Source organism: Toxorhynchites rutilus, chromosome 2 (genome assembly GCF_029784135.1).
Source record: "Toxorhynchites rutilus septentrionalis strain SRP chromosome 2, ASM2978413v1, whole genome shotgun sequence".
NCBI lineage: Eukaryota > Metazoa > Arthropoda > Insecta > Diptera > Culicidae > Toxorhynchites > Toxorhynchites rutilus.
The window spans coordinates 335,252,574-335,274,706 of record NC_073745.1 but is presented as its reverse complement, the minus strand read 5'-3'; the positions used below and the strand labels follow the sequence as shown (position 1 = coordinate 335,274,706).

At 37.7% G+C, this 22,133-nt stretch overlaps 1 protein-coding gene across 2 annotated transcripts in view; it reads right to left on the bottom strand.

Moving 5' to 3' along the window:
* Positions 1–572: 572 nt before the first annotated feature.
* The window catches only part of LOC129767932 (death-associated inhibitor of apoptosis 1), a 67,444-nt gene continuing 45,883 nt past the window's right edge, over positions 573–22,133 (bottom strand). For both annotated transcript variants that reach the window (XM_055769232.1, XM_055769233.1), the window contains exon 2: positions 573–2,773. In XM_055769232.1, the coding sequence (XP_055625207.1) occupies positions 1,071–2,375 (1,305 nt within the window). In that variant the 5' untranslated portion in view covers positions 2,376–2,773 and the 3' untranslated portion in view covers positions 573–1,070. The remainder of the gene's footprint in view (positions 2,774–22,133) is intronic.

The following is a 22,133-nucleotide window of genomic DNA, read 5'->3' as shown; positions in this document are numbered from 1 at the left end:
CTTTTATGAGCAAAACTGTAGAAAAAATTGACTTATTTTTAAAAATATTGAGGAAAAATAGGGTGCGGTTAAACGAATGTCTACCACTGTATAAGAGAAGGGCCGAAGATACGAAATTCAGTCGCACGGTAATTAGCTAATATGATGTGTTGGCGTTGAGAATTTATTTTATATGTTGTTGTTGTGGCCATTCTCACACCGCTCAGTGAAACCATTCTGTCGTTTGTCTGGTTTAGGCTACTTGAGTTGTAACAGAGAAATGCAATACCGTCCATTAGTTCAAAAGGTAATACCAACACGAAAAATAACATCAATCCTCAAGCCAATCACGACTTGATTAAATTGAATTGAAAAAAAAATGCAATGATCACGTGTTTGCTCCAAGGTCCAACAATAGCAATTCATAAAATATTATTTCACTGTGTTAAGAAGATTTCGAAAGCTCCCAGTACCATACTAGAGTTCAACATAATTTCGGCATTCAGCACCCTTTCGTTCATCAAACATAAGAAACCCAAAACCAAGAGTTGAACTTTCTTTCAACGAAAATTAAACACACAAACAATGCAATGTAAATTCACGGATCGTTTGTTTCGATTTTACGATTTTTTTTATTCACATGTTCTGGTATATCGCGTTATTGAATATTTACACAAATTTAGTTTTCACATTCGGAAAAAAGCGTAAAAATTAGTTGTAGTACCTACTGGTTAATAACTAGTGTAATTCTTCTCTTTCTATCTTTCTTTCTCTCAATCACACATAAAGTGTTTTCCCTCGCGCTTGAACCAATGTCGGGGAAGGTTACGATCTTTGTTTGTTGTCGTCTGCTGTGTATATTTTGCATGTTTCCCTTGGAGAAAGAGGTTTGTGCAAATCGATCTTCTTGTTATTCGATTCAGCAAAATAAATCCCAAGGACCGGAGTCACAGATCCGGCCCTGATGCGAGCAGAGGAATGATGTCCTACATTCAACAAATTTTCAGCCGAAGAAAGAACATATACAGGAACGCTTTAGGCGCACACGGATTAATTTATTTGAATTAGGTCTCGGCCAGGATCCGCCCTCTTCACATCAGGTAGATCCTCATTACATTGGTAAAGGGTTTCCGACACAGCGGGCACTTGGTGACGGACGAGGCACACTTCGCACATGCCACCACGTGTCCACAGGGCGAGAAGGCCGTATTGTACTCATTGACGTAGCAAATTTTGCACGTTCGATTCGTGTCCGATTTGCGGTTTGGTTCATCTTCATCTTCCTCCAGACCACTACTGCTGCTGACCGAGGAAGACGGAGAATGTCCGTTACAGACTGACATGCCACTGGGTTTGACATCCTCCATTAGGGAGCTGCTTAAACTTGACGGTGATAGTTGTAACACAGAAGCAGAAGTAAGCGCGGTGGTGGCTGCTGCCGGGGAAGATGCGCCAGATATTGAGGGCTGTGGCGAACAAGACGAAGTTCCGGCACTCACAGAGGATTGCGGCTGTTCGACAGCTGCCGGTGGGTTCTCTTTTTTCTCCAAACACTGGGCAATATATTCTTCGCCCTTCATCAATTTCAGGTACTCACAGTTGCTATACCACATGGCATGCTGTTCCCAAGGTTCGTCCTCGGCCTCCCAGTCCTTCAGGCCACCGCCGCAGCTGAAGCACTTGACTCGATCGCTCTTGCCGGTGTAGAAAAATCCGGCATCACTGAGCTCCTTGGGTTTTTGTTTCATAAACTTCGGCCAATCCTCGTAGCTTTGAAAACGCTTTGCTTCGATCGCGTAATTAGGATATTCCGGAAGTTTGTGCTGCTGCTGATGTTGTTGATGATGTTCGAATAGCGACTGCTGTTGCTGCAGTTCATCAGCCGATGCGTGTGACATCATACTCGATTCGGAAGTCAGCGAGCTCGGTGGGGACGTCATGGAACCATTGCTGCTCCTATCGGACGACGAGTATCCATTTTCCGCCACGGAATGCTCCCTGATTCGTATTCCGCAAGTATCGTAGCTTGGCTCCGGGAGTTGATCCAAAAAACATCCATCGATCGGCACGTTGTTAGTTTGGCGCTTGCGTAGCAGCGGACAGTACGGAGACCATCTCAGATGCTCCGAGAGAACATTATCGTTCGGCTCCCAGAGTCCAATCTCCACCCGACAAAAATAGCACTTAACCATATCGTTCGGACCGACAAAGTAGAATCCATAGCGGGCCAACTCGATCTTGCTGATGAACGGCACGGACCAATTCCGAAACGATTCCAACCGAGAGACCTCCATATGATACGACAGCGAGGCACCCGTTGTTAATCCGTACGGGGACTCATCTTTCACCTTGTTATCGGTGTAATCCCGTGGCATTGATTGAACTTGCGCAGTCATTTTTCTGAACGCGGCCGAAAGCGAAGCTGCGGTACAACGATCGAAAAGCGAAATCAACAGACGAACGAACGATGATAGCGATGCCACGGCTGCTCTCCGAAGACTGATTTTACTGCTCCGGCTTTGTTGGGGTTTTCCGCCGAGGTGCAGCGACAATATAGCAATATGTACAAGCTTGCAGCACAGTTGTGTTTACAAAACTGAATGCCAGAATCGGACTGAAGTGCTTAGGGTTAGTGACAAGTTGCACTCCTTCCTTCTTACTCTCCGGCTGGCTCTGTCTTCTCTCAATCGTCGTCTCTCTTAAGTGTAGAAAAAATGTCGGTACCGACGATGATGATGATGATGATGACGGTTTGGATTACCCTAGTGCCTTGAGATGATGGGAAAACATCGATCTGTGGAAGAGAAAAGATGCGAGAAGAGCATAAGAAAATGAACTTACGTGCGAGCGAGAGCGTTTCGGAACATTCCACCGAAAAAAAAAGTGGGATTGTGAAGTAAAAAATCTTCCCAGTGCAGTGTTGGTAAACAGAGGAAAATGCCATTTCAGGTTAGAGAGTTAGGCTGGCGAACTTTAACTAGTGCAACGAGTGAAAGAATGAGGAGAAAGCTGTTTTCTGCACAACCAGATTAAGTTCGAGCACCTTTGTTAATTGGAGGTCTGCCAGCTTGAAAGGTCTACTCAGCGTAATTCAACATCTGGGAGTGGAACCCAAATTGACATGAAGGATGTGATACCTCACCCAAAATACTGATACCGATAATAGCAGCGAACGAGAGTGATTAGATAACCATTCATTATTTCGCTTAGAACAACTTTCCACCGCAAAAATTTGCTGGCTCACCACCCACGGTGGTTGATAATATTTTCGCTTGAAGTTGCAAACAGAGCGTGGCGGCGCTCTGGCGATTCATAGGGTATGCAAAAAGTAAACAATTTCCGCCCTCACGCACCCATTCTTAGAACAGAATCCATTTAATTGTTACTGTGACACATCCAACACACCAACTACAGAGTAGAGGTTCCACAGTGTTAGTGCATCACATTCCTGGCTAGGCGACGAGACTGTTTATGAATGAGATCATATTTTAGGGTAGGGTCGCTAACTGTTGAACAGCACTACGAGAGTGGGAAGGGTCTCTTTGAAAATCTTGTTATAAATAAAAATCGCGTGTCACGGTGTTTGTTACCGAACTCCTCCAAAACTGCTCGACCAATTTAGATTAAACTATCCACAAAAAACTCGGTAGACATGAAAATAAGATGTAAACTATATACGATACCGCTAAGATACCGATTATTATATATTTAATACCAATTTGGGTGGCCCTTTGCAAAACAATAAAATTTGATTATTTTTTTCTTAAATTAAAAAAAAATAAAAATACCCCTTTTTTAATCGAGATTTTAGTATTTTTGTATGAACAAGATTCAAATAATTTAACCATGGTTCGTTTTCCAAACATAACGAATTCATTCATGTTCTTAAATGACAGATGGCGCTACATCGAACTTTCATCCACACATTCGCAAATAACGTCACTTCGTCTAAAGCCTAGCGTATCACCGGCGTGCTGGAAATATTTTTGAATGAGCACAACCAATTATTGAAATACTTCAAATCACACTTGCTCGGTTTACAAAATGTAAATCACGCTATTGCTATCAATCCTGATAAAACACCTGCTGGAGAGCACGCAATCGTTGCTAGAATCATAGAAGGCGACTGCACAATGCCGCGAGAAATTGTGATTCGAAGAAAAAAACAATAATCTGGAATTCTTCGTTGACACACACGAACGAAACAATCTACAACGGCGGCGTGAGGGAGAATGCATTACCTTGCGGGACGCTATCATAAGCAAAGCCGACACAGTCTTTTCTATTGCCTGGCCAAAACGCAATGCATTGTCGTGACATCACAGCACGTGTGTTCAAACAAAAAAGTCTTTGATGAGCTTCATTACCACATTACACGTATTCGGTTCCACATGTTGTATTCGGTTGAATGGAAGAAGTACGGATTGCCTCATACACACATTCTCAATTTGTTTAGTTCACAAAATACGCCACGAGGGAATCAATAGTGTAATTTCCTCAGAAATTTCAGATCTGTCTACTGATTTACTATTCACCCGTATTCTAAAAACGAATCGAGTCAATATTACCAATTTCGCATTCTGGAACCTGTTCGAATCAACTCCAATCGAGTTGTGCAAATGTAGCTACCTTGCCGCGCGATTCGACAAAGACAACATTAAGCTCCGTGTTCAATTTTTGTAAAGAAAAAATGGTAATGGATATTCACAGGTGGAATCAACACGCTGTTAAAACCAATATTTGAAATTAAAATTAGCTATACATATCAAATATTTGTTCTATGTAAAACAGTAACACATTCTCTTCAAGTGGATCAAAATCCTGAACGAAACATGTGTCTGATGTTGTTTTTATTATGGATAAAGTTTTGGTGGAAATTCAAGAAATACAAGGAATTTATAGAAATACAGGGAGTGGGTCATATCTATGGTATAACCGCAAGGGTGACGTAGGACTATCGTTGATTTAGAGATCATTTGTATGAAGTTGAATCTGAATTCATTCTGAATGAATGAATATTTGGAGAACTTCGAAAACGAGAGCGTTACGTTGGAGGCACAAGGTTTTATGCATCCAATATTGGATACGGAAATATCCTACTGATGGGGAAGAATAATCTTCAGAAGCTATCCTGTTGATTGCGATTGATTGAAAAATCACAAAACCTAATGTATTTGGTCACAGTGTTACATGGATAGAAAACATTAAAATAAACTCTTTCATATGAATGTAATTTTAAATTCCCAGAGGAACTGGCAGATTATTTTCAGTAACGATTAGATATTTCCACATTTTCCTCGATACTGGAAGCCCACCAGTGGTTAATGCTAACTCGATAACCATCTGTTAATAGCACTTGATTGAAACATATTTGGTCACAGTGTTACATGGATAGAAAACATTCAAATAAACTATTTCACATGAATGTATTTTTAAATTCCTAGAGGAACTGGCAGATTATTTTCCGGATCTTTCTCGATCCAAACGGAAAGAATTCCGTGCGTGTATGTGTGTGTGTGTAGCGGCTGCTTCGAGATCTTCCCGGGGAACCGTTTGTAGCATCACTCTCCTCCTGATGGATTCCCTTCTGGCCTAAGGTGCACAAACAGGCTCTTGGTGACACCGTTCATCCGCGCTTTCATGATAAATGAAGAGCTTCACCACAACAGCGACAACATGCTCCAATCGCTGTTCAATTAGAACTGAGTGGATTTCCGAGCGGCGCTCGCTTATATACCGATTGGTGATTTCAATAGCCTATTTTGAAAGCAAATTTAAGACTATTGAAACAAGTTTTTGGATCAGAAAGTAACAAGTATAGAACGCGTAGACATTTTATCTTTCGAATGAAGTGTTTATCATACCATTTCGTTCAGTTGTTTAGGAGCTATTAACACTCAAAATCTCGGTCTTCGGCGTAACGCTTTCGTTTTCGAAACTTTGATTTTACACCCCGGTATAGAAATGAAAGACGTAGTCCTACGTCAAAAAAAACGTTCAGATAGGGTCAGGACTAGGTCTTCCTCGTATTTAAACGGCATTGAGTGATAATTTTCAATCAAATTTCAACAATTCAAAACTGCTTTCGTGTCTGCCAATCTGATAGAGATTAAATGTTATAAAACTCGATCTAGTTTCAAACCAACAGGATTCCGGAATATGAATGACTATCCGATACTGTTACCACAAGCATGGTTCATGGCTTATGTGATGATTTGAAACTTTTTTCGCCTTGCATGACAGATGGAATACGTACAAAGCGTTTTGCTAGATATTTCACCAACGGCATGACAACGGCATCACAAGCGTAGGTGGATATCCAATTTATCAACGAAGAAATACTGATAAAGACGGACAATCGTTCACAAATATCATAATATGAGTTCTACAGATCGGGTAAGAGCAATTAATACATTTGCAAATCCGTGGATAAAGGAAGCAATAGAAAAATTAGAACCCTGAATGTGAATACTCCTTGAATGTAAACGACGAAATAATGCGGTTCCAATTGAAGTTGTCGGGCGTATCGTTGGTTGCGGAATTCATTAATGGGACCCAGTTGTTATAAGTTTAGCCGTCCATCTTGAAAATGATAAGCGCGTACTTTCCACCAACGATACAGCTCTTAGACGAAATGAAATGAATTTGTTTTATGTATTTCATTTTTCTACTTTACGACAAAAATGTATTACTTGTATCTGTATGTATCTCTTTACATTCAACTTTTGAGAGATCAAACATATCATTCACGTTGATAAAACACATTTAATCAAAAAACATCACACAAACTTTCGTTCAAATCATTCCATTCGTTCTTTTATATCGATCAAATTCAAATAATTTTATAGATCGTTAAAACATTCAAAGATCCTTACATAAGATATATCTTATTTTTAACCCAAAATATTCACTAGAAATAATTTATATGGCAGAACGTTTGCCGGGTCAGCGTGTGGTATATAAAAATTGACACCCTAATAAAAAAACAAAAAAAAATACGGGTCTAATGTTTTGCGATAAAATCAAAATTACCAACATTTTATCATTTTTTGACGAATGAATTTTAAATTGATGTTACTGATCAAATATATTTGACACAAAACACAATAGGCAAATATTTAGTATTTAGTTTTAGTTTAGTTGTTATAAAATCAACCATTTGTCATTGAATTCCAAATCGCATTTCAAAGTATTGTGTAAATTACTTTGAAATGCGATTTCAAATGTTCTGCAATGATTCAGAGGTTCGGATTCAGATTCGCGAATTTAAATTTAGAGATTGAGTGATTCAGGAATACAGATTCAGAGAATGAAAATCATATTCAGATTCTCAGATTTCTTTATTCAGATTCCGATTTTCAAATTCAGGTTCAAATTCAGGAATTTAAATTCAGTGATTCAGAAATTCAGATTCAGGAATTTAGATTCAAGAATTAAGATTCAGAGATTCAGATTCAGGAATTCTGACTCAGAGCTTCAGATTCAGAGATTCAAAATCAGATTCAGATTCTCAGATTATCAGTTTCATATTTTAAGAAGTACATTCAGGAATTCAGATTCAGAGATTGAAATTCATATTCAGGGATTCAAAATCAGATTCAGATTCTCAGATTTTTAGTTTCAGAAACACAGTTTCGGATTATTAGATTCAAAATCTCAAATTCAGATTCTGAGATTTGATTTCAAATTTAGAGATTCAGATTCAGGAATCCAGATTCAGAAATTCAGGTTATCAGTTTCAGATTCTAAGATTCAGATTCAGGAATTCAGATTCAGAGATTCAAATTCAGATTCGAGGGTTCAAAATCAGATTCAAATTCTCATATCTCTATCAGAGGTTAATATTCTTATGTTCAGGTTCTCAGATTCAAAGATTCAGATATTCAGTTTCAGATTCTCAAATTCAGATTTAGAGATGTTGGATTTCAATCCCCAGACTAAAATTTAAAAATTTTGGATTGCAAACTAAAATTTCCTATGGTTTCCAGGTTCCAACTTTTAAGATTCCAAGTTTCAGGATTCAAAATTTCAAATCTAGATATGGATGTGTGGATTCGAGATTTAGATTTCGTGTTCAGACTTTCTAACTTCCAAATCCCTAGTGTTAGAAAATAACAATTTTTCTTTTTTTGCGTTCACTCAAAGTGTTATGTTACATGAAATTTACTATCGAATCTATCAAATAAAATTTACTACAAATGATAAAACCCATATTGATGGGATTTTGAGAAAATATGTCCATAATCCACCATTTTGTAGCGGCCGCCATCTTGGATTTTCAAGATCATGGAATACGCAGTTTTATAATGACACCAGAGATAAACATGTGTTCCAAATTTCAGATCAATCGTTCACAAGAAGAGGGTTAAATTTCTATTAATGTGGTACAGCGCTACAGACAAAGCTACAAAGTTACAAACATACAAACGGGTCAACCTAGATAAAACCGTTTAATGAATAAGTGCAAATCATAATTATATTACGTTTACCGAGAGAAAATTCGTTTTTTTATGACTCGATTATCCGGAGGATTCGATTACTCGGAGTGAAAAAAAATCAACACTCCGGATAATCGAGTCCGACCTGTACTATCATTTGAAATGCGATTTCAAATGTTCTGCAATGATTCAGAGATTCGGATTCAGATTCGCGAATTCAAATTTAGAGACTCAGTGATTCAGGAATTCAGATTCAGAGAATGAAAATCATATTCAGATTCTCAGATTTTTAGATTCTAAGATTCCGATTTTCAAATTCAGGATCAGATTCAGGAATTCAAATTCAGTGATTCAGAAATTCAGATTCAGGAATTTAGATTCAAAAATTAAGATTCAGAGATTCAGATTCAGGAATTCTGACTCAGAGCGTCAGATTCAGAGATTCAAAATCATATTGAGACTCTCAGATTTTTAGTTTCACATACTCAGTTTCAGATTATCAGATTCAGATTCCCAAATTCAGATTCAGAGATTCAGTGATTCAGGAATTCAGATTCAGAGATTCAAAATCATATTCAAATTCTCAGATTTTTATTTTCAGATATTCAGTTTCTGATTATCAGATTCAGATTCTCAAATTCAGATTGAGAGGTTCGGATTCAGATTCAGGAATTCAGATACAAAAAATCAGATTCAGAGATTCGGATACAAATTCAGGAATCCAAATTTAGATATTCAGAGATTCACATTCAGGAATTCAGATTCGATTCAGAGATTCAAAAGCGGGTTCAGATTCTCAGATTATTAGTTTCATATTCTAAGATTCAGATTCAGAGATTGAAATCCATATTCAGGGATTCAAAATCAGATTCAGATTCTCAGATTTTTAGTTTCAGAAACACAGTTTCGGATTATCAAATTCAAAATCTCAAATTCAGAATCTGAGATATGATTTCAAATTTCAGATCCAGATTCAGAAATTCAGATTATCAGTTTCAGATTCTAAGATTCAGATTCAGAAATTCAGATTATCAGTTTCAGATTCTAAGATTCAGATTCAGGAATTCAGATTCAGAGATTCAAATTCAGATTCGGGGATTCAAAATCAGATTCAGATTTTCATATCTCTATCAGAGGTTAATATTCTCATGTTCAGGTTCTCAGATTCAAAGATTCAGTTTCATATTCTCAAATTCAGATTCAGAGATTTCATTCCCCAGACTAAAATTTAAAAATTTTGGATTGCAAACTAAAATTACCTATGTTTCCCAGGTTCCAACTTTTAAGATTCCAACTTTCAGGATTCAAAATTTCAAAATCTAGATGTGGATGTGTGGATTCCAGATTTAGATGTTCAGACATTCTATCTTTCAAATTCCTGATGTTGAGAAAAAAAAATTTTTTTAGTCTCACTCAAAGTGTTATGTTACATGAAAATCGAATCTATTAAATCAAATTTACTACAAACACAAATTTCTGCATAACTCAAGAACTAAGCAAGCAAACGGAACCAAATTTGGCATGTAGAGGTTTTAGGGGGTAAGAAATATTTTTATGGTGATTCGACACTCCTCCCCTCTCTTTAAAGGGGGGCTGCCATACAAATGAAACACAAATTTCTGCATAACTTAAGAACTAAGCAGGAAAAAGGAACCAAATTTGGCATGTGGAGGTTTAAAGGGGTAAGTAATGTTACACTCCTCCCCTCTCTTAAAGGGGAGGCTGTCATACAAATGAAACACAAATTTTTGCATATCCCGAGAGCTAATCAAGTAAAGGGGTAAGCACAAAACTCGAAGAAGCAATCGTCATATTCGAGATGTCATAATTGTAGTATATTTTCTGTATCAAATATGTATTCAGCGTAAGGGAGAAACATGTTATTTGCAAGTGATTGAAAAATCTTGAACGAGAATTGTGTCTGAAAATAATTTTATATTACAATGACGTTTTGCTAGAAGTACAGGTCGGACTCGATTATATGTGATTCGATTATATACAATTTTGGACTTGAACTGTATATAAAGTTTGGAAAAAAATGTTTTTTATATATTTCAAATATGACTTATTTCAAGAAGAAATGTAACCTTTTGACGCTAAGGCGTAATTTAAGCGGCTATTACATGTCCAGTGGGGTAAAAATCGTGATTTTTGAAGATTTTGCTTGAATTTTATCCATGAATTGTTTATATCGATATTGCAGCCAAATTAAGAACGATAGAAGTTAGGTGTCAAAGAACAAATTGTGGAGCGGTTAAAAAGCTTCAATTCAATTGATAGAAACAATCTAGTTTAATATAAATTTTTAGGATGAAATAAATAATAACACATTAAAAAATATTAACTTTTATGTTTTCCACTTCCAAAATGTTATTAAAATCCACTAATTTAGATGTTCCACTACTATATCCATCTTTCAAATGAACGCAACAGAAGCGTCTTCTGAAGCGTACTTTGTAATGTAGAGCCAGTTTGAGGCAACGGAGTCCGAAACAAATAACAAATTCTATAACTCTTTCATTGTTGAAATTCGACATATGCGTAGAAGGATTTTTTTCATCAAATATGATCGTCTATCACCTTCTGAGAGAATCTGGATAAATTTATTTGTTTTATGCGAGAAAAGTGTTTTCTGACTTTAAGGGAATGAATCAAAAATCAAATTCCTCTTTTTTATTAAAAAAAAAAACAAAAGAATACATAAAAAAACGAATAAAAATTTTTTTTTGACTCGATTCGATTATATACAGTGAAAAGAAATCAGAAACTGTATATAATCGAGTCCGCGCTGTTCTAGCAAATTTATAGTGAAAGGAAATTGTAAAGGGTCAATTAGAAGATCAATCAATCAAAAGTTCTGCGTTTGGACCAATGAACGTTCGCTTAGCAAGAAAACGTGCATGTTTGAAGGTATTGATAACAAAAAAAATTTTTTGAGCGGAACGATGTTCGGGTCAGCAAGTATTTTAATAAATTTGTACTGACCACACTGGCACACATGGCTTCCGGCTCATAAACCAGGTACGTCTCAACCTTCGGTGCTTATGTTTCCAAGAAATCTTTCCGAAATACGTGAATTTGGATACTTTAGCTTTGATGAGGGTGACTCACATTGCCGAAATTATTAGACTTAATTTTCAAGACACAGTGAAACAAATAAGCCGACAACAACTCACCAAAGAACAAAAAAGGATTTGTGAAAAAAGAGAAGTCTGATACTGGTTTAATCTTCTCTTTTTCCTTAATCAACGAACCAGCAGCTGCAAATCGCCGATTGTTTCCATTTTCACGTGCCAAGAAAGAGAGAGGGTCACTTTTTTCCTAAGCAACCGAAACATGTGGAATTCTCTAGCTGGCGGCGGAGAGGACACATGGTTCCGTTTTATTTTCTCCCTCAGGGTCTTCGTCTTCACCATTATAACATTCGGTTCAGCTGCTGCTGGCGGAAAGGACAGCAGCTGTGCCTTAGTTTTGTTGTGTTTCATATTTAAAATTTTCTCCTGAATGGAATTGAGCAGCGGCGGCGCGCACCATGACACGAAATTCGGCAGATGTTCCTTCCTCTTGGGTTGCACACGCTGTAATTTTCTATGGGCTAAGTTTTGGACGAAGAGGAAGAGACAAGGAATACACCTTTTGAAATTGGTCGCAGTTTGGTATTTGAAGCGTGCCATTCGACAAGCGAGAAATGGTTTGCTTCTAATTGGAAGTGGTATAACTGGACACGTTCAAATTTGAGACGATTAAGTGATTTTCTTATGAAAAATAAAGGAATTTAATTTGTTTGTCACTTCAGATTCTTGCATACCTGCCTTGACGTCGATTGTCGATGGTTGCTGCTGTTCTCGATAATAACTGGTGCAATAGAGAGGAGAACATGACTGAGAATAACACACAAATCAGTGGAAAACATGCATCTCACGACTTTCATTCAAGAAACTCGTTCGGTTTACCGAGAGATCCGGCCAAAGATCACTTGGGCGAGGTAAAAGGCTACACGATTAACATTTACACCTCTGCGCTGGGCCCCTGTTCTGCACCACCGCAGCAGGAGTGGTTTGGTTGCCTCGAGTCGAGAGACTTCAAGAAAGGAATTTGAACTGCTCTACTCGCTGTTTGCTGCCCGCCTGCCTGCCTGCCAGCCAGGCTTCAGAACCCAAGAAGCTGGGCGCATGAAGCAGGCGCGGAGCATAATTATTTTTATTTATAACATTTCTTGCACTGAGGTTTGCTTTGGTACTGTACCACTTCGCCGTTACTGCCACCCCCCATCGACCATTGGTCCACGCGCCATGTTTCAGACGGCAATGCCGGCGACTCGCGGACGACGAGGTGTGCGCGCGAGATGTGAGAGACGGAGCCCGAAGATCGCTGTTCTGCATTCCATTCCCAGGCTCTGTTGTTCGTTTGTGTTTGCCCGGCTGTAGGCTGTACAAAGTAGTAAGCGTAGGGTGAGACCGAGGGCACACCGTTGTAATGGGTGCGAGGCAACTTCCAAACCCCAAACACTGTGAGGCGTTGAGAGTCGTGGACAGAAATGTTTGCTAAAGGCGGATTACTTGGGGTGGGATTTGGGATGCATCCTGCAATCCAATGAGTTCAACAATCTCTCGACGATTTGGATGGATTTGGGTCGATCTTAAGCCCTATTAGTAGAGTCACTTGATCTATTGCATGACGACTAGAGATCGATCTTCAAATACGGACATTTTCGACTAATGAAGCTGACACTCGACTCATTTGATAACAACCATGGCACATGAGAGACGTCAGAATGAATCATCACGTTGCCTTGAAGCGATAACAACGTTTCCTAGGAATTGTGTACTCTCACAGTTTCCAGCAAATCAATTGTTTCCCGTCAGCTCTCTTAGAAAACAATCACGTTCTGGCGCCTAGAGTGGCTCTTGGTACTGTGTAAACAGCATTCACTAACAGGCAGTCAAACAAGGGAGGGTACAGAAGTAAAGGGGTGGTGGTGATGATGATAGGGTAAATAAGTTTTGCAAACATGTGCATAAATAGCGCGCAGCGGTGTTGCAGCTTTTGCGTAACGTCATTTCCGCTTGCAGTTTGCTTGTCGAACGTCGTCCAGTCACTGCTTGAGTGCTGTGCAATCACAAGCCATAAGTGGGCGCAAGCAAAAACCTATCCACATCTAATCATCATTACACCGATAGTTGTCACTCGAGCGAGTGGGGAAGTGAAAGTTGTCATCACTTCGGCTAGGAAAGTTCCATTCGAGGCGCAACTTTGTTGCCGCGGATGCTGGTTACTAAAAAACCAACGCTAACCCGTTCGGACTGGGATGATCATCACGACCATCCAATTAAAATTAGGGTAGATACTCGAATGTTGCGCAGACTAGACAGCCATGTTCATAATTTCTTAATCTTTGATAGTGATTGATAACGAGATTGTTCATGAGATGGCGAAGTTCCTCTAGGAACGTAAGTACCATCTGAGCAGAAGTTGAAATCCCTCGTATAGTTAACACGTGTTTTGAAGTTGTGCTTGGTCAACGAAACCGTCATGATGAAGGGAACAAACTCTTTCTTTTCGAGAAATATTGAATATCGTCAGCGTAGTATTCCTGATAAAGTACGACATTCTTCTAAAAAACCATTATTATCTCTGTAACCACAAGTGCAGGAAATAGATTCCTCGATAGCTATCAACATTTCATTTGATACTGAAGATAATAGTTCTTTTCAAAAGTATAGAGATTACGAATTACGGAACAGTTAGCTATTCTAGAGTAAAACGTTTCTTGTGGCCATATTTGTCTGAGGAGGTCAGGAGGAAAGTGGTGTAAGTGACATGTCATAATCTTTTGGTCATAACTTAGCTGCCAACACATTCCGAGCTATATTTGACAATTCAGAAGAGAGGTCAGAGCCTGATCTCTCGATTTCTGTAGTAAACTCAAATTGGAACATTTTTGCAGCAGAGTTATTAACGAAAGAAAAAGTCACTTACACCGCTTTGCTTTTGCGCCCCTCATTTGATATGAACAAAAAAAAATATTTGAGAAAACACTGGAGAACCCCAAAAGACATAGACGGTAATAGTTCAGGTTGTTCATGTGGCTTGCTTACATACTGCCAAACGATTTGGGGGATCTTACATTTTTTGTTGAACAACTCGTAGGTAAATTTCCTGAAGATTGGTGGATAGAAGAAAGTCAATTTTTCTTCGGAATCGTGTACCGTAAAGGTATGTCAAATCTATAGAATTTCGAAGCATCTTTAGCATTTTTAACATATTTCATATCTTATCATCTTTTTGACGTAGAACTACGTCTTACAGGAAAGGTGCCAAATCAGAAAACAGATCACGTTTTTATGAAATAAAGTTAACATAATAACTATTTTCACTGTGAATGAATTCTCATGATTTGCTTACCAATCGAATCGGAAATTCTCTAAGATTTGTTTGATATGCTATACATTACAATTCGCTAATCTCTAAACGGTTTATATTCATGAAAACTGGAAGAACTTCCTTTCTTCCCATACATTTGTTCTGCCGATTTGTGTGCTAACCCTACCTATATTTCGAATGCTTATAACTCGAACGTTTCCTAACAAATCGGAAAGATGTTTGCATCAATTGATAGGAAATATTTCTACGTGTCTATCAAAATTAATAAAATATTGTTTTTCATTAGATGAACAATTGAATAACTGTAAAATGTCAAGCGTTATTTAAACGCCCTAACTGCCAAGTTTTGATTGGCCCGATTTACGGTTTCCCCAACACAGACTTTCAAATCGATGTACCTCTGGAAATCCGCTCTACAAATATACATGCATGTCGATGGTATTTTTGTTCTCACAGAGCTGTGTTTCCCTAACACGGACTTCAAAATCAATGCATGGGGGAATCCGCTTTGCAAATACATGCAAATGGTGGGTATTTTTCGGTGTTGAATAGTTTTGTACTCGTTTGTCATTGTGCAGACCGGAATATGTTTCCCTAAAACGTACTTTTGAACTGAGAAGCCTGGGAAAATCGTCATTCCAGATACTAGAGGTGTATGAACTTTCGCGGTTCGAGAACTACGTGAACATAAGATGTGCAATATTTTCAGAGGGAAATGTAAAATACAATGATCGTTTGACAATTTTTCTGTTCACATATTTTGGTAGTCCTAGGCATCATATCAAACGTAAAAGGACGTTCATCAAATTTATTTGTAACGAAGAATATAATCTATTTCAAAAATATCGATGCATTCTTAAATAATATTCGAAGTGGTAAACAAGTGAACTGCATAATATAATTGCGTAGTTCTACGTCGAAAATATGCGATCGTAACCTAAGTACAACCCCTTACAATTTTTTCGTCTCTTCTCTTGTCATCCCTTCTCTTGCGGTTCCACTTCTTGTCATCTCTTCTTTTTTTTGATACTTCTCCTATCGTCTCCTGTCATTTTTTCTCTTGTTCTTCTTTCGTCCTCTTTTTTGTCTCTTCTCTCATCGTCCCTTCTCTTGACATCTCTTCACTGCTCTCTACATCCCTTCTCTTGTCATCTCGTCACTTCTCTCTCTGTCCCTTCTCCTGTCATCTCTTCACATGTCATCTCTTTTCTTGTCGTCTCTTCTGCCTCTCCTTTTGTCGTCTCCTCTTGGTTCTTCTAATGTCGCCTCTTCTTGTTTTTTCTCTTGTATCTTCTCTTGCCGTCTTTTCTTGTCTCTTCTCTTTCCATCTTTTTTATTGTCGTTTCTTCTCTTATCATCTCAATTTGTTTTTCAAGCCTCTTCATCTCTTTAATTCAACGTACACGTTTGCAATCCTGTTTCGCTGTTATTACACAGAGGTAGATCCACGGGATGTTTTGCCTGATCACTATGAGTTGAGTCAAAGATACACCCAACTATTTTACGCGGGTGATACGTGCCTCTTAAAAAAACCGCGTTAGTATGAAAATCCGCGTAAAAATTACTTAAATTCGAAAATCCGCGTGAAAAAAAAATCACATTAATTCAGAAAATTTGCCTTAAAAACACGTGTCAATCTAAAAATCCGCGTAAAAGATCAACTCACTTAAAAATTCACGTGGGAATTGTGATAGGTTGCGGCACTAATGTCCGTCATAAGCACTAATTTCCGTCATATTCTATGAGGGTGCATGAGAAAGAGATGTAATATTGTTCAGGTTTTTTACGTGAGGACCGTGAGGTTTCAAAAACCCCGTGAATTGGAAGATTCGCGTTAGAAAACCGCGATAATTCGAAAGTCCGCGTGAAAAAATTGCGTAAATTCTAAAATTTTCCAAAAAGCCACGTTAATTTCAAAATTCGCGTAAAAAAACCAGGTCATCTGGAACTCGGAATCCTAGATTTTGTAATGGAATCTGAAATCGGAAAAATGTATAAGACAACATATCGAGGAATCGTTGAAACATGAATTTTCACTAGAGTACAAATGAAACACAAATTTCTGCCTAACTCGAGAATTAATCAAGCATATGGAACCAAATTTGGCATGTGGAGGTTTTAGAGTGCAACAGATGTTTTTACGGTGGTTAGATACTCCTCCCCCTTCTCTCAGGGGGGCTGCCATACAAATGAAACATAAATTTCTGCATTACTCTAGAGTTAATCTTCAAATGAAACCAAATTGGGCATATTGAGGTTTTAGGGTGCAATCAATGTTTCTATGATGGTTAGACTCTCCATCCGCTCTCTAAGGGTGGGCTGTCATACAAGCAGACAAACGACCGCAAATGGTTAAAATATATTCGTTATTTTTTACCAACCAAACTATTCTCTAGAAATAATTCATATGGCAGAACAACGTTTGCCGGGTCAGCTAGCAAACGAATAAAAAAACTTTTTTACTCGTTTATATACAGGATTCGATTATATACAATGCACAGAAATCCAACACTGTACATAATCGAGTTCGTCATGTATCAGGTTTCAGGAAAATATCTCATTCGAAATATTCCAGTTCGGATTTCAGATTTTAGAATTTAGATTTCAGAATTCAGATTACAAATGCAGGCTATATATTATGTGTTTTGTGTGATATTTCGTTCTATTTTATTTTGCCATTATCAAATTCATCTTTAATTTGAAAAATGAATCCAGAATCTGAATGCTGGATATGAATATGGGATTCATCATCTAGATTTGAAACAGAAATTTGAGAATCAGAATATTAAAATCTGAATCCGAAAATCTTAATTTAAGAAATTGAATCTATGAATCGGGGGAATCGAAACTGACAATCTGAATCTGAAAATCAAAGTCTGAGAATCTGAATCTGTTAATTTGAATCTAAGAACCTGAACATTACAATCTGAATCTGTTAATTTGAATCTAAGAACCTGAACATTACAATCTGAATCTGAGTTTGAGCTTGGGTAGACTGTACGATTCGTAGTTGCTCTCCGTGATTGACCTGAAATTGCACAAAGAACACACAGAATGACGCTTGGGACTAGCAAATCATTCTCGTTGTGCAATTTCCGGTGATTCGAGCTTTAAATGGTCAATAACGATGCCGGCCACGTCCTTACAGTCATCAGGGGAAGGGAAGGAATGTTAGTATGATATTCGCCGCCCGAAGGCCAGAAGGGTCGTTTCTATAGCGTGGCGAATATCATGGAAGGGATAGTTGTTAGTAGGGAGAGGCAAGAATCAGGATTCACTGTGGTAAGTGCTGAACATAACAATTTGAATCTGAGAATAAAAATATGAGAATATGAATCTGAATTTGAGAATTTCAATCTGAGAATCGGAATCTGAAAATCTGAGTCTGAGAATCTGAATCTGAGAATCTGAATCTGAGTCTGAAAATTTGGATATAAGGATCTGAATCTGAGAATCGGAGAATCATAGTCTGAGAATATGAATCTGAATCTGAGAATTTGAATCTGAGGATCTGATTCTGAGAATCGGAGAATCAGTATTTGAATATTCGAATCTAAGTCTGAGAATACCACATACCACAATAGTTCAAAATAATAAACGCAGTGGTTCACACCCAACAAGGGAAAGAAAAAAAAGTCTGAGAATTTGAATCTGCACCAGAATCTGAATTTAAGAATTTTAATCTAAGAATCAGAACCTGAAAATTTGAATCTATGAATCTGAATCTAAAACTTTGAATCTGTGAATCAGAGTCTGAGTATTCGAATTTGAATCTGGAAATCAGAGTCTGAGAATATGAATCTGTATATTTTAATCTGAGAATCTTAATCTGAATCTGAGAATTTGAACATAAGAATCAGAATCTGAATCCGAGAATCTGAATTTGAGAATCAGACTCTGAGGATATCCAGCTGAATCTGAGAACTTGAATCCAACAATTGGAATATGAAAATCTGAATCTATGAATTAGAATTTGAAAATTTGAATCTGAGAATCTTTTTCAATCTATGAATCAGAGTCTGATTTCCAGATTCAAATTCGAATACTCAGAGTCTGAGAATCTGAATCTGTAAATTTCAATCTGAGAATCTTAATCTGAATCTGAGAATCAGACTCTGAGAATATCCAGCTGGATCTGAGAATTTTAATCCAAGAATCGGAATCTGAAAATCTGAATCTGAGAATCAGTGTGTGAGTATTTGAATAAGGATCAGAGTTTGAGAATTTGAATTTCAATCTGTAAATTTGAATCTGAGAATCAGAGTCGGAAAATTCGAATCTGAATGTGAGAATTTAAATCTTAGAATCTGAATATAAAAAATTGATTCAGAATTGAGAACCAGAGTCTGAGTATTTGAATCAGAGTCTGACAATCTGAATCTGTAAATTTGAATCTTCTTCTTCTTCTTCTTCTTCTTCTTCTTCTTGAATGGCGTTAACGTTCCCTGTGGAACTTTTGCCGTCTCAACGTATGCATTAACTAGCGTCATTTTATTAATACTTAGTTGAGATTTCTTGAGCCAAATAACACGCCTTGAATGTATTCCGAGGGGCAAGCTCTAGAATACGCGTGACCACAGTGCAAGTCAAAGGAAATTTCTCTGACGAAAAATCCCCCGGCCAGAACGGGAATCGAACCCGAACACCCGGCATGATAATGTGAGACGCTAACCACTCGGCCACGGGAAATTTAAATCTGAGAATCTTAATTTGAATCTGAGAATTCGAACATAAGAACCAGAATATCTGAATCTGAAAATCAGAGTCTGAGAATATGAATCTGAATCTGAGAATTTGAATCCATGGATATGGATCTGAGAATCGAAATCTGAAAACCTGAATCTGAAAATCTGAATCTGAGAATCAGTGTGTGAGTATTTGGATGAGAATCAAAGTCTGAAAATTTTAATCTATATCTGAGAATTTGAATGTAAGTGTTTGAAGCTGAGAATCTGATTCTGAGCCAGCCCCACCACTCAACCGATTCGGTCTAGTTTTTTTGGGAACGTTGGAGATGTAATAAAGCTAAGAGATACTGAAAAACTATTCAGATACTAATAGCGAATTCGTTTTTGTTCAGTTTCAACCTCAGTGCCGCACTAACTGCTGTCAAAACGTTCTTTTATTCAGTCAGTTTCGCAAATTAGTTTTTTTTATTGCTCATTCATCAGCCTTTCTCAGTGCTAACAGATATGTATGCTAAGGAGTTTATTCCTGAATTTCTATGATGTCTATTCTCGACGGCAATAATTTCCTAGTCATACGTAAACAATGCGGTCGTGTCTTGAATACCAACACCAATTTTTTCCGTTGCTTTATTTACCAACTTCGTAAACGAATATACTGCCAGTTTTCTCAGCGAAGCTGAGGAACAAAAATAACATGAGACGAATGGTACACGTAGTGATCCCCGATTTTTGAAATTAATCGTTCATCAGCTAATCGAATAGTTTTCAGCAGTTCGTTATTCGATACGATTAATCGACCCAAATAATCGATTAATCGATTAATCGCAATACTGAGAGAAATAATCCGTCAGACTAATATTTCTCATTTGCTAGAAAGCCATATGGAATCAAAAATATGTTAATTCCACCTGAAAATCAAAAAAATCCTGAAGTCGTAAAGAATGCTCAATTCGCGTTGACGACATTGAGCTTCGTTTATGAACTTAAGGGAGCGTCAAAGATAATGATTGATTTTCAGGATAATGTGCGATTCACATAGCACGTTACGGAGAAGAACGTCTACGTTCCGTCAACGTCTCCACCAATTCACACATGCAGTCAATGCTTCCACCAGCACCGTCACGTCAAATGCTAAACGAATGATTTATTTAATTTTATTCATGGTGTCGCCACCTACAACAATTTTAAATTGCAATGCCCTCTTTCAAATCAGCATGCCTAGAATCAGTTCTAAATTTTAAAAAATTCAATGAATGATTCTCATTGAATTTTTCAAAATTCAATGAATGATTCTCATTGAATTTTTCAAAATTCAATTATTCAATTCAATTATTTAAATGCTTATACCCCGTAGTCCGACCCTTATGCAATAATAATAATAAATAGAATAATTCTTTCAACTAGTCGCGAATGATTTTCACTCCGAAATTTGGAACTAAGAGATATGTTGGCATAAAAAGTACAGTAAGTTACTTGTAAAGCGATATGCTGAGGCGCCACTCAGTGTCGCATTGGAGTCGGTTTTGACCAGTAATAGGACCTTTGCGACTGGTGGCGACTTTTAATGTGGGGCCATAATTTGGGCCCCGAACTCAATGTTTACAAAAATGTCCAACTAGAGGTAAAAATGTCTAATTAAACGTGTTGCATCACAGATCTGTTCAATTAGCTTAATGTCGATGTAGATGTAAATTACTTTACAATCAAATCAAAACAAAAGCCGAGACACAAAGCCCAGACAAAAACCAAACGAGCCGTCCGTCTCCGTCATTATTCTTTTGTATAAACCCTGCCGGTCGTTTTCGTTGAACGTATGCTGACGGGTCGTTACGTTGCTGGTGTATGTGAATGTTTTCATGAGAATTGCATGGTAGAATCATTGACGTATCGTGACGTGACGGGACGTGAACGTGACGTGTATGTTGTATGTGAATCGCACTTAAAACTGCAACGGCCATACGTTTTTTTCTCTCAGCGTTTGGATCGATTAATCGACGTAAATTATTCGTTCGCTTCGATTATTGGTTGTGCAGTATTCGTTCGATTAATAATCGATTTCTGTAGGAAGTATTCGATTAATCGATTAATCGAACGATTATCGGGGATCACTAGGTACACGATTTGCACGAAAAAGCGGACGAATGTTCTTTCTCCATGGCCAAGAAATTCATTATTTTATGACTGAAAGTTTGATTCGAGAACTTCACCGCATTAAACTGACATGTCTCCCTGTGATTTCCTTATATTCGATCGAGTCAAAAAAAAAAAAGTTCAGCGCTCTCTTGTTGTCCAAATTGGAAATTACTTCCCACTCTGTGGATCAAAACTAGAATGGAAAGCCATTACAAAATGCATTTCAAACATCCGATAATGGCGCCTGGTAGGAAATTCAGAACTACAGAGGCTATATATCCGTATGAAAGAAATTTTTTTCCACAATGCACACATAGACCAATACCGTTTAGTTACATTCCACACCACAGCAACTTCGTGGCGCTGGTGTGAAATTTTTAGCTCACGACGTTCAGTAATTAATCAAACTGCGTTGATGTTTTGTTAGTATCAGCATTTCCTAAATAATGAAATTCGTGCGATACGCATAAGTAACAAAGCACAACAAATTTTATTTATCCAGACATTTACC